The sequence below is a fragment of the Mixophyes fleayi genome, chromosome 5 (assembly GCF_038048845.1).
Source record: "Mixophyes fleayi isolate aMixFle1 chromosome 5, aMixFle1.hap1, whole genome shotgun sequence".
NCBI classification, from domain to species: domain Eukaryota; kingdom Metazoa; phylum Chordata; class Amphibia; order Anura; family Limnodynastidae; genus Mixophyes; species Mixophyes fleayi.
Genome location: NC_134406.1, coordinates 41,796,333 through 41,809,003, shown reverse-complemented (window position 1 = coordinate 41,809,003; position 12,671 = coordinate 41,796,333). Strand labels below are relative to the sequence as shown.

At 38.2% G+C, this 12,671-nt stretch overlaps 1 protein-coding gene across 4 annotated transcripts in view; it reads left to right on the top strand.

Annotated features, from left to right (window-relative positions):
- WDR37 (WD repeat domain 37) overlaps positions 1 to 12,671 on the top strand; it is a 116,082-nt gene that overhangs the window by 46,268 nt on the left and 57,143 nt on the right. For 3 of the 4 annotated variants that reach the window (XM_075212081.1, XM_075212080.1, XM_075212082.1), the window contains 5 exons: positions 157 to 333; positions 6,329 to 6,425; positions 9,164 to 9,259; positions 10,101 to 10,165; positions 12,023 to 12,103. In XM_075212081.1, coding sequence (XP_075068182.1) covers positions 196 to 333; positions 6,329 to 6,425; positions 9,164 to 9,259; positions 10,101 to 10,165; positions 12,023 to 12,103 — 477 coding nt within the window. In that variant the 5' untranslated portion in view covers positions 157 to 195. The remainder of the gene's footprint in view (positions 1 to 156; positions 334 to 6,328; positions 6,426 to 9,163; positions 9,260 to 10,100; positions 10,166 to 12,022; positions 12,104 to 12,671) is intronic. The other variant, XM_075212083.1, reaches the window with a different exon arrangement.

The following is a 12,671-nucleotide window of genomic DNA, read 5'->3' as shown; positions in this document are numbered from 1 at the left end:
AGTGGATACATAATAATGTGCTTTTCTTGATAGATTTTCATTTGCTGCTCTCTTGTGATAGTAATCCAATTGTTTAAATGCATTTTTAAAGTATTTCAAGTGTGTGGTTTGGTTCTTCCATCATGAAGTCTTACAATAAAAATCCTGTCATTTCAGTCTGGTTTCTACTGATCCACAACCCACAAGTGAGGAGAGATGCCCACTGAAAGTGGGAGCTGGGCAGCTGCGCGGCAGACCAAGCAGAAACGCAAGTCCAACAGTCTAACGTTAAAACGGGTGAACAGCTCCGAGCAGGATCGCCCCAGTCTGCAGAGGGACATGTTGGAAGGACAGGTGAGTGTCTCATCCTCGCACAGTTATAGAGAACAGGGTTAGTTATCTATAAGTAGGAAGCTTTTGGTCCCTTTTGTCAGAGATCAATCGGCCTACTAGTACGTTTGATGGAGGAAATCCATACTAACTCCATGCAGATAGCATCCTGGTTGGAATTGAATCCATGACCCGGCACTGAGACAGCGATGCTTGTCACCGTGCCGCCATACATAGGGTCAGATTCAATTTATTGTAATAATTACCATTATTACAGTAATTAATAATGCTCATTTTTGCTTTCACCTCTATGGTTTGCAAGCTAAAATGAGCGTTTTTTTCTAGAGATGGGCGGGTCCGGTTCCCCGAGAACCGAACCCACCCGAACTTTGGGTATCCAAATCGAGGCCGAACGTCATCGTAACATCGTCGGATCTCGTGGCTCGGTTCTCACGATACTTGAAGAATATAAATACCTGCCTCCACAGCAATCCATCGCCATTTGACAGAGGGGAGAGAGCAGGGTGTAGTCACAGGCTGATTAGAGCAGGGACAGAGAATACAATATTCTTATTCCAATTGCTGTAACAAAAATTGCTAGAGAAGAGAGGAGGATAGAGGTTTATTTTATTTTTGTAATATTTGGCACTCCCCAGTGTTTTTGGGGTGTCCCCCCCCCCCCCCCCCCCCCCCCCCCATAATTGTGCATAAATATTTCTGGCTGTCAAAAGTCATATTTGTCAGCAGTATCTTACCAAATAATTTTTACCACTACAAGTGCTTTGCGCTCAGAATGGATTCAAAGCAGTCCACATATGATCAGAATGAGCAACCAGGTTCTGTCACCAGTCCTGATGTTAGTGTTTCCAGTACGTCATCTGGGCAAGGCAATGTCAAACTACAGAGTGTTTCGAAATCCGTCCAAAAAAAAATAATCTAATTTTTTTTTTTTTTTTTTTTTACTGTGTTGAAGCGAAAAAGAAGTGTTACTGAGCAAAAGTTAAGTGCCGATTAAAAAAAAAAAATTGCCAACATGCCATTCTACACACGCAGTGGCAAAGAGAGAATGAGGCCTTCACCTTTGGCTATTAGTGGCAGATCCCAAAAAGTTACCGAGCCTACAATTGGTGCACAACTACTGTTACGCGTCAAAGCCGAGCTGCAAGATAACAGTAAGGCATTAGAGGATAATGTTTGCTCTGATTCACAAATGACACCAATCCCTGTGGAGAGTCCATCCAACAGTGGTATATATAATCGTGAGCATTCTGTTAGTGTACCCATAAAGAAGGGCCCTTTCAGCAGTTCTGCTGATGTGTACCTGAACAGCCCGAGTGTAGCCGCTGATACACAAATTGAGGATGCCACTTTGGAAATAGAAGAGGATGAGGGGGAGATTTATGGAGGTGACGAGGGCGCTTATGAGGATGTTGATGATTATGATGCAGACAGATACCAAATTGCCCTTCTCAATTTCTATTTATATTTCAGATTATATAACTGCTGAATAGTTTTCTATTTTACTCCTAGTGGAGAGGGGATCTGATGCTGACAGATACCAAACTGCCTTTGTCCATTTCTTTGTATATTCAAATTAATAGTTCTACAGTCTATGCAGGCTGCTTTTTTTTATATTCAACTACAAGTGGAGGACGGGGGGGGAGGGGTCATAGATAGCCACCAATGTACCGTGGTCCATTTAATTTTACTTTCTAGCTCCACAGTTTGTGCAGGCTGCTTTTATAATATTCAACTACAAGTGGAGGGTGTAATATACACCCAAAGACGATGGCTACATTGCCAATAATCAAAGATGGAGGAGGTAGACAACCAGGTTTGACTGTATAATTTGCAGACAAGTGTTCGCATTAAGGAAGGCCTACCAGGGATTAAACTGTTTTTTTCATAATTTATTAGCTTTAGAATTACCTCACTTATCTAAGAAGCACTAAATTAGGTTATTTTAGACCAAAAATTTTTTATTTTTTTTCAAAAATAGCAAAACAAAACAAAACCAAAATACGCAAGGGCGGTTTTGCAAAACCAAAACACGAAGGTAAACCAAAAACAAAACCAAAACACGGGGGTCAGTGACCATCTCTAGTTTTTTTTCCTACAAAAAAAACAAACCTGTGAGGTGTCACGTGCCAGTTTCCGGAGACACATTGCGCTGATTTTTTTTATAGTTTAATTCCCCCCATAGAAGACATACATCGCCTATATTTTTTGTTAACCAGACATGATCACATTGAATAAAGGCTTGCATGTTCTGAGATAGCAGCTGTTCCTTTTCACTAAACCTGCGGCTCATTTTTTCTTTTTGTCTTTTTCCTTTTTTTCTCTTTCTGCAATTGATGAATGGCTGTACAGGCAATCCACATTCATTCCACCTACACTGTTGTCTGCAGTAATTCATGCACATTCATTTGTAACCTCAGCCTTGCCAGCAGCTCTTTCAGCTGCTTGGGTATTGTCTTCAGTTATTTTACTTTTCAGCAATTTACCTAATCCACCTTTTTAATGTTAAATGAGGGTCACTTAGAACAATGTATGTTGCCCATCATTGTGGGAATTGAAAATCTTCACATTTCAGATATACAACGTTCTAGTTTCTGGGCTGGAGTTTGATTTCAGTAATACCCACTGTAGTAAGGGCCTATTGCAGCTGCTTTGTCATTCGTTTGTTGGGTGACCTGGAAATATCAGAACACAGGTAATTATTGTATCCGGTTCTAGCCCACACACTGAAAATAGTCAAATAGTATTGATGTAAAGAACATTTCCTTTTTATAACTAGCAGCTTTGAAAGGTCATGTTGACCTCTAGACATATCCTGGTAAAAATGTGGATACCTGGATAATGGGGAGGCCTCCTCTGCAACCGACTTCCTCTGTCGCAGATTCCATTGATGAATTGGGATGATGACAAAGGAGGCCCAGCTGTATACTGTAACATAATGCAGTCGCCTCTGTCCCACAATGTGCTTAGATCTATCTCCGCACCAATAGTTACTGCACTGAGACATCTAATTATGCTGGTGGAGTGAAGCAGTGACACGATGCAGCTAGAAAGTGGAAATGCAGCTAGCCATGCGGCTTTTTGAGGCCTGTGCTCAGCTCTGATCCTCACATCAGCATCCTCATCTTCCACTAGTTATGTTTGTGTCTGCTTGTGTAGTACAGGTCTCTTGCTTAACTTCCCTTATATGGTGGTGGTGTTGGTTATTTTCCTTTTGATACTGTGTTTGTGACCACTTTTGATTGCTTATAGCCCTGACATTTGCTGCCGTCATTGTCTGTGGTTGTCAGTGGCTGCCTGTTCCCTCTTTAGAAGTGAAAGGCAGCCGGTCTAGTTGGAATAAATTAGGAACGGGATACTGTGTGCAGTGCTGAACTTGCAAATCTTTTGTCTCTATGCTGCTTGCTTTGTATGTTCAGGCTTTATAACTCCGTTTACAGTATGTCCAGGCTGCCTCGCTCCCTTTTTATGTTCATTTTTGGCAGGTTAGAGCTAGCTGCAGATACTTGTTTCATTTGTAGACTTGTGTACATGTATGAAAGGTGAATGTGTACAGAAGGCTTAAAATGTACAACTCTGTTTATCCATAAACATAATAAAAAATTCACATTTCCTTGTATTAATGTTTAATTTGCATCTGGTTTTTACAGACTTTGTCCTGGTGATTTTGAGTGCAAGAGGGACTTGGTTTGCTTTGCAACTAAAGCTGTAGCTATATTAATAATTTGTTTTGCTAGTTTATGAAGCACATACTCTCTGGAGTGGTTAACGTTTGGGTAATGTGGTGGTTTGTTTTTTATCTATCTTGCAGGAAGGGCTGTCTGGTTAAACTAATCTCTCTACACATCCAGGCTCCCACCCTGTTCTGTACTGCACCTTTCTTGTCTTCTCTTGCATTTTGTGTGTATTACACCATACTCTCTATGTCTTGGGCCCTGGACACAGAGGTAGATGTATAAAACCTAAAAAGGCAAAGTGGAGGTATTGTCTATAGCAACCAATCCGATTATAGATATTTATCTAGTACATTCTAGAAAATGAGAAGTGAAGATGTTGCTCATAGCAACCAATCCGATCCCACCTTTCATTTTTACAGGGGTGATAAATGTAGACCAAAGTGCTTTGTCTGGTTTGTTTGTTTGTTTTTCTTTTCTTTTAAAGATTTTTAGATTTTGTGCTACGATGACTACTCGGTCAACTATATAGAGCAGGGTGGACAAAATATTGTATAATTTAGCAGCCGTCCAGGCAAATCTAAGAGCCATCGGCATCTTTTAGGCCTTGTACACACATCCGCATTTTTTGTGTTTTTGTTATACGTTTAAAAAAGGCCTAATAAGCAGGTTAAATAAGCGCTAGTGGCGCTGGTCCACCATTGTGCTCTTAAAATATAGCACGGCAATCAGGATTTCTCATGCGTTACAATAACTTGCAGCACATCACTAAAACATGTGTAAAGTGTGTATGTTTTCATGTTGAGGTTTTTTGTTTGTTTGCCCTCTTCTTTTTTTTTTTTTTTTTTTTTAATTTCCCAGCGTATCACATTAATATCATATTAAAAAAATAACTTAATGCTGGTACTTTTGGGAGTCATTTTCTAAGTGTATTCGCTACCTGGCTCCTGGGATTTGACAAGCCCTGGGTAAAGCTATTAAATAGTCTTTTCAGAGGTGAAAAGTGTTAATTTGTAAACCCTGACCCATAAGTCCTTGGATGTCATCCGTGTTGAATTTATTGAATCCTTTTGAATAAACATAGCACGTGTAATATACTTTGCTGCATTTTATAGTTCTCTTTCCCTTCTGTTGTTACACAGATCTAATATAGTCATTTTACACAAACAGAGTTGCTATCACAGGCCATAAAAACATTGAGACAAATCCATCCAAAAACTAACTTGTATACTTTTAATGTTCGTATGTTAGAGGCTAGATTTAGCCTGTAAGCTCCACTGTGTCAGGCAATGATGTGTTAATGAAGCGTTCTCTGCAAAGTGCTGAGTAATATGTTGGCGTTTACATAAATAATTAGCAACTTGCATGTATAGGTCATAAAATGTACCCGTTGTTCCAAATTGATTAGCCTTAAATTAACGCCGACAAAGACAAGATATTGATTTTTCTTTGGACATCACAATTTACTGCTACATTAGTGCCTATTTAAACACAAACTATTGCACAATATTCCCTCCCCAAGTGTGCTTCCTCGTTATATTGGTTACTAATGGCAGATTGAAAATATTGATAAGTTATAGATCTCCTAAATTAAAAATGGATTATACCGCGTAGTCTTAGGTTGTTCATTATTACGTCCTGTCCTGCATGGGGAGACAAACCCTGCTACATCTGCTCACATTACTAAGTGCTTGTCCTCCATTTGTGTTGCCCGGTTTGCATGAGTCTCTCTTGTACTGAAATGTGTAATATTTTTGCACTATATAACTGGTACTCGAGCCGCTACTTGGTGAAATGTCTCTGCCATGGCTGCCCTTCCCAGCCTAAAACTCGCAAGTTCACCCCTGCAGTTCTTAGATTTTGCAGTATGGATAGCTTGATGGCACAGTGGTTAGCATTGCTCCCTAACCAAAATGGACCCGTGTGTGTGTGTGTGTGGTAGGGAATTTTGACTTGAGCTCAAAAAGGGCAGCGTCTGTTGTGATTAACTGTTCTCTGTACAGTGCTCAGTAATGTTTTCTCATACAAATAATATTTACTTACCGCTTTCACTGCTGAGGCTTTTCTCACCCCTGTGCTCGGCACTTTTGTGCTCATCACAAATTTATTTCCTGCTGATCAAAAAATACCATCATTTGTAAAAGTGGACTTTTATGGCATTTACGTAACTTGGATTGGTATTTAACCAGCAAGTCAATTGTGCAAGTGTATCAAACATTATATCCGCGGTAACCGCTGTAGAGTGACTCAATGCTGCCTCATATTGAAATGCTTCCAGCTCTCCACTAACAAACCTGCAATTCTTCTTAATTTTTATTTTTATGTAGGATTCTAAGCTGCCGTCATCAATGCGGAATACACTCTTGGAGCTTTTTGGGCAAATAGAAAGGGAATTTGAGAACCTCTACATTGAGAACTTGGAATGTAAGTACTGCGGGATAGATCAGGTAACACTGTATGTGCACACTAGAACTTATTATTATTATTATTATTATTTTATTTATATTTAGAAAGGGATTGCTAAATGATACATGGTGAAATAACAAGTAATGTAAAAAGTTTTAAAAGAACAATTTTAGTTCAAATTATTTTGCTATGTATGTCTTGTCGGAGCATTATTAATTTCGGGTTATTTCTTAATCTCAGACTTGGGTGACAGAACTTCAACTTGGTGTTGTCTTCAGGGCTGTCTTAACAGCATTATAGACCCCCGGGCAAAGCAGTGCACTGGGGCCCTACCTACACAAACACTCACAGAAATAAAATGTTTATTGGTACCTCCAACAAAATCAGTGTTTAAACATTAAAAAGCATGCTGTACAGCAGAGATTAATCCATACAAACATTTGCACAATATAACATGAGCTGTTAAGTGGAAAAACAAGAAATTCAACATAAAAATGGTACTTGGGATATTGTACAGACGGAAATGGCACAGTACGAAATTACTATGAATTATTATCAAGGGTTCAGCACAAACATTTGTGAAATTTCTTTGCAGAGAATTACTTCAAAAATTGCTTTTAAAAAATGGTGTTGATTTTGTCTTGCTTATGTACAGTTAGTACGTGTACGTTGTGTTCACCAAGGTCAAGATATGTATGCACAACAGCAAGATTGCATGTACAGATAACAGCTGATACTGAGCTAATTAGTCCAACTAAACATTTTAATAAAGAGGGTTTGAAGGTCCTGAATAAATCTCCCGGAATAATATACTGGAAAGTTGGCAAGCCTATAGGGCCCCTAAGCTCATGGCGCCCCCGGTCAACTGCCCAGCGTGCCCATGCGGTAAGACAGCTCTGATTGTCTAGGTTTCGGTAGATGTAATTAGTTAGTGCTCTGTCTCTGTACAGTAAAGGAAAGGGTACATGATAAGTACTTTACTTTACACACAAAAAATTTTGCAAAGCATGCAGAAGGAAAAGATAAACCACATTTTTGTGGAGAAAAATAACATACCAAATAATACAAGAGAAGAAACAAGGCAAAGCTGATTGCTTCGGTTTAATTTTATTACTTTCTTTTAAGCTTTAAGTCTTGTCTGAAAGGCAAATGAAATGAAGAAAATAATAATAATATTGGCTTAGTAATGTTTATGATGTCTACATTACATTTATACTAATCTATTTTCCATGCTTGACCTTTAGTTCTCCTTTCGCAACCCCTGGGAGGAAATGGGTGTTATATAATATATTTGTGTATTGTATAATGGCAGTTAATAGGAAAATGAACACTAGAAAAAATAGATTAATACCATCGGGTGTTGCTAGATTAACCAGTAAATGAGTACTCAAGAGGATGTATATTTTTCTACCTGTAAACACCTAATGCATAAAAACCAATCAGGAGTTTGCTTTCGTTATTGTAATTTGGACAAAATTGAGCAAAGCTAGATGCCAGTTCTGGATTACGGTACATCTCCATGTTGTGGCATATAATAGATTTGGACACAAGGGAAGTGGTCAGACGTTATTATGGTCAGTGTTTTTCATTTAGATCATTGTAAATAGAATGCCTTTCTTGATGCGGATAAAGAAGTTGGAATTTTTCAGCGTCTTTAGAGTGTACCCATTGTCTTCACGTCTAGGTGGACAGACCTGTACTGGGGGGTAAGAAAAGACAGTCAATGGTTTTCCTGAGTGCTAGTACTGTCCTTGTGATGTCACTGGTTCCTGGTGAATTCATGGGCTTCAGTCTCATGAATAAACTTGATAAATCATAAATGCAAATGTTAGAATAGGGAGTGTTGAACTAGTATAGATTTGTAGGTAGCTTAATGTTTATTTTTTGGCTGGCAGTGAGAGATGTTTTGCGGAATCTTCCTCAGCACCCATAGGTTAGAAATGTATATAAAATGAAGAGGGACCTGTGTCTGTGGTAGATCTCGGGCTGGTCGCAGCTGCGGTACTATGTAAAACTATTTCACTGTCTGCTTTGGAAAAGTTCCTTCTATTAGTTTACCACTGGATTTCTTTATAGCCTGAAGGAGGCATACAGTTTCTTAAACTAACAATGTTTGGTTGGTTTACTTTTTCACCCCCTCCCCCATACTTGATCTTTGTGCTATATATGTTATTTTGGGTACAGTATATGATAAAAGGTCTCCTGTTCACTCGTGAGGATTGCGTTCTAGTATTATACCATAATACTGTATATTTATTTTTAGAATGATTGAGGAATAACTAGCTATTTAGGTCAGTGCTTTCTCCACCAGGCCTCACACATTCATTACAACAAGAACCATGTCTATCCTTTATTAAATATCACTGTATTTGTGGAGAGGTCTATACACATAACATGTTTTTATGTTTTTGCTATGATAGACACTGCATACAGTAAAAGGTTCTTGGTCTTTAACAATTCATTGTACTCAGACTTGTTTAAAATAAGTCATGAACTCCAAGGTCACACATAGCAAGTGTATCACACAACTATTACTGAGATCTTTCTATGTATCTGACATCTTTTCCCCCTTCAACTGGTAAAGCCTCCATTTAATTTGCCCTTTATCCTGTGGTATATGTAATAGAGGTAAGTCTCTCCTGGAATGAAGATTGGGATTTTGTACTATAGAAACATGATTTATAATTCTTCAGCTTTAGCAATAGTTAAATGACATTTCGCTCGATTGTCTAATTGTTTCTTTTGTTTTATCGAAGTGCGACGCGAGATAGACACATTGAATGAACGTCTGGCAGTAGAAGGGCAAACAATCGATGGAGCTGAATTAAGTAAAGGTCAAATGAAAGCAAAAGGTAAATGACGATGCAATAAAACAAGTCTCGCTTTCAAACCTCCAAAACTGCAGTGTCTGTATGTATTGTAATCTATGCAAATGTTCCAGTCTATCTAGTGGCTGCATGTGTCTCAGGAGGGAGCAGATAACTTGGATGTCTGGGATCTGCGGGTTTTCATACCCAGAAATGAGACAATAGGAGTTGTCATGTGTAAATGATCTTTGTGGTAGAAGGTGTTGATGACCGGTGTGTCCATGTATTTCTGGTATGTGGCATTTCTCGGTTTTGGCCTGTATATAAGTTCTGGTATGTGGAAAGCACTTGGGCAACTTCTTCCTCTATCACCTGGCGTCTACACTGCTGGGGGTTGTAGTTCTAGACATGCTGGTAAGCCACAGACCGCTCACCCTTTCCAGTTGTACCAGGACACATTGCTTTCTTACAGCTTTCCACTTATTTGTAGAGATATTTACTTGCCAAGACCCAGACATGCTCTATATTATTATTACGGCCTATGTGCATGTTATGTTTGAAATCAGTTTGATTTGGCGGTATGAAGAATGTGCCTGGATATAGAACTGCGGGTGAGACTTCTTGCAGTATTGATTTGGAAAATTCGTACATTTATAACATGCTGCCAAATTGCAGCTATTAATTTAGTATGAAAAAAAAATCAGCAAAACACTAAATCCATGTAAACCGTTCATAAAATAAATACAATGTAGTTGTATAGGAATGGCATTACATTATGTGCACTAGTTGGAATGGAAAATAACTGAGCTGGTTGAACAGCGCTACAGTATCCTGCTGTGGAGTATTTATATTATGTGTAATCTCCACTTGTTTTTTGTCTCTGCAGCTAGTCATAGTACAAGCCAGCTGTCCCAGAAATTGAAGACCACTTATAAAGCATCTACTAGCAAGGTAAACCCGGTCTGTTTACTGTCATACTGCGTATTAATAAGCTGAACTACAGGTTGTTCCTGTTCTACTTTTTTAACATCTTAAGCACTTTAATGAGCTGACGCAATAAAAACATTTAAAGACAACTTTATATATATTATACACCCCTGTTGGTCACTTTAACCCAAATTAAACTAACCTTTGCTAGTAGTGTATTTGTGTGTTTGTATTTGTGGTCATGACAATATCTTTTCATTGACAGTTTTTATTACATGTTAAGTACAAATTATTATTATTTTATTGGGTTCACCGTGAAAAAATACACATATAATGTCTAATGATGGCAAACCAACTAATCACTGTTGTTAGAAAACCACATTGATGAACGGTAGGGTAAGCTGCCATTGTTAGAGAAAACTCACCTTTATGTGTGGATGTATGTTAAGGAAGTTTCCTATATTTCCAGTTTCATCAGAAAGGTGTCGGACCTATTTGTAGAATGTATCAAGAAATTAAATCCTTATCAAAGTAAACATACAGTGGTCAATTACTGAGAGCCTTTGCTTAAGGGGATACAATTTATTTTGGCACATGAGTTCTGAGGTTCTTCTCAGAAAAAGGATTAAATGGTAAACTAGTATTCAAATAAAGGGCTCCCATTCAGCAGAATACATTTCTATGTAACACGTGTCACAACTTGTGCTGAGATAGAAAACCCAACTATAGACAGCCTGTTTCAACCATTTTTCGATTCATCAGTGTAGGAGAGGACATTATGGTCAGCATGTGAAGCTCTTTATTGACTTAAAGAGTTACCATGTAAACTGTATTACCCAATAGTCTGTTCTCCAAAACTGGAAGGGTTTATTTGCATATTGTCTAGTTAGAGCCTGAAATGCTCCTCCGTAACTCTCCCTTTTAAAGGAAATGATTGCTGTCAAATTACTTGTTTGGTTATTTTTGGAAATGTAGTTTATGCCTACTGAGAGCGTTTTTAATTCAGTAAATGTATACACAACATAACATGCATGTTTGTTTTATACATGTTATTTAAGAAATTACTGTACATAGTCTACAATGCTATAACCTGTAGCAGAAAACTGACAATTAGTTCTCATTTTTCTGGCTTGTATCAGTCTGACAAAGTAATATGTTTAATATATGATGTGGTTCTATGAATTACAGCTCATTTTGTGCTACATGCACCATAAGTAAATAGGCCTGATAGTGATGGACTTCCTTTAAACATATTTCTGTGGGTTATAGATATACACATAGGGCCTGATTTATTAAGGAAAGTACTTATTTATTTTACTTTAATTTTTCTTCTGGACATAACTATGTTGCAATGAAAGGGGTGCCAATTATTTTTTTATTTTGCACATAGGTTAAATACTGGCTTTCTTTTTCCCTAGATCAACTGTAAATTTCAGTGTACAAATAAGCTATCAAGTATTTGTGTGCTACATGTAAAAACAGCCAGTTTTTAACTTATGTGCAAAATAATAAACTAATTTGCACCCCTTACATTGCAACATGGTTTTGCCCAGAAAACTTAAGTAAAGAAATTTACTCAATTTCTTACTTAACTTTCCTTAATGAATCAGGCTCATAGTAATCAGAATGTGCCTTAATGCTTTTCAGCAATAACTAGCGCCTGGCCTTTTGGAACAAGCTTTGGTCAAGCTAGTATATAATATGGCTTCTAGATTTACAGTTGGTTTTATTACAAACTTTATTCCCTCTGTGCTGAATTTGTGATATATAAATGTTTGTTCTGTGGGTGGAGGAAACGCCTCCTTTTTCCTTAAGGATCACTGCCTAGACCATTACTGCAGAGATGCTCAACCTTTGTGTTCTCTTGTGCCTGGTATATAGCGCTCACATTTGTCAGACAAGGCACGCCGATCTCGCAACTCCAGAGGGCGCAGCTGGGAAATATGGGGTGGAGACTCCTGGGTAATGTCCGTGTTTGCCTGTGTGCATGTGTGGTTGTGACTTGAAACATATACAACAAGGGTCAGCAACCTTTAGTCCTTTCAGTGTTGCTGAATTGCATCACCCCTTGTTGCTGATGATTTGGATCAGCATCTGGGCTGCCTAAGATTGCTTACCCCTGATATAGAATGACATCTAAAGAGGCATCATATCTATCAACTGTCCCCTCCAGTATCGTATGGAAGAATATCACAGTTAGTGGGTAATATTACATGTGTCTTTTATAACACACATTGATAGTATTCATACTGAAGACTTTCAGAAGCATTACTGTGTAATGGAATTGTTTATTGTTTGATCCAAATGTGACTACAGTGATAAGTGCTGTCTGTGTACCACTCCCCTCCTGATTCCATATTACATGTGTTCATGTTTTGTACACTGCAAAATGAAATGTTAGTGTTTAAAATAAGTGTGAAAGGGTTTTACACGTAGATGGTAAATACCATTCCTCATTGTAATCAGCACCTAGATCAGGGACCATTGAACTTTATTATTGTGATCACGGGGTGTAACATGAATGCATAAT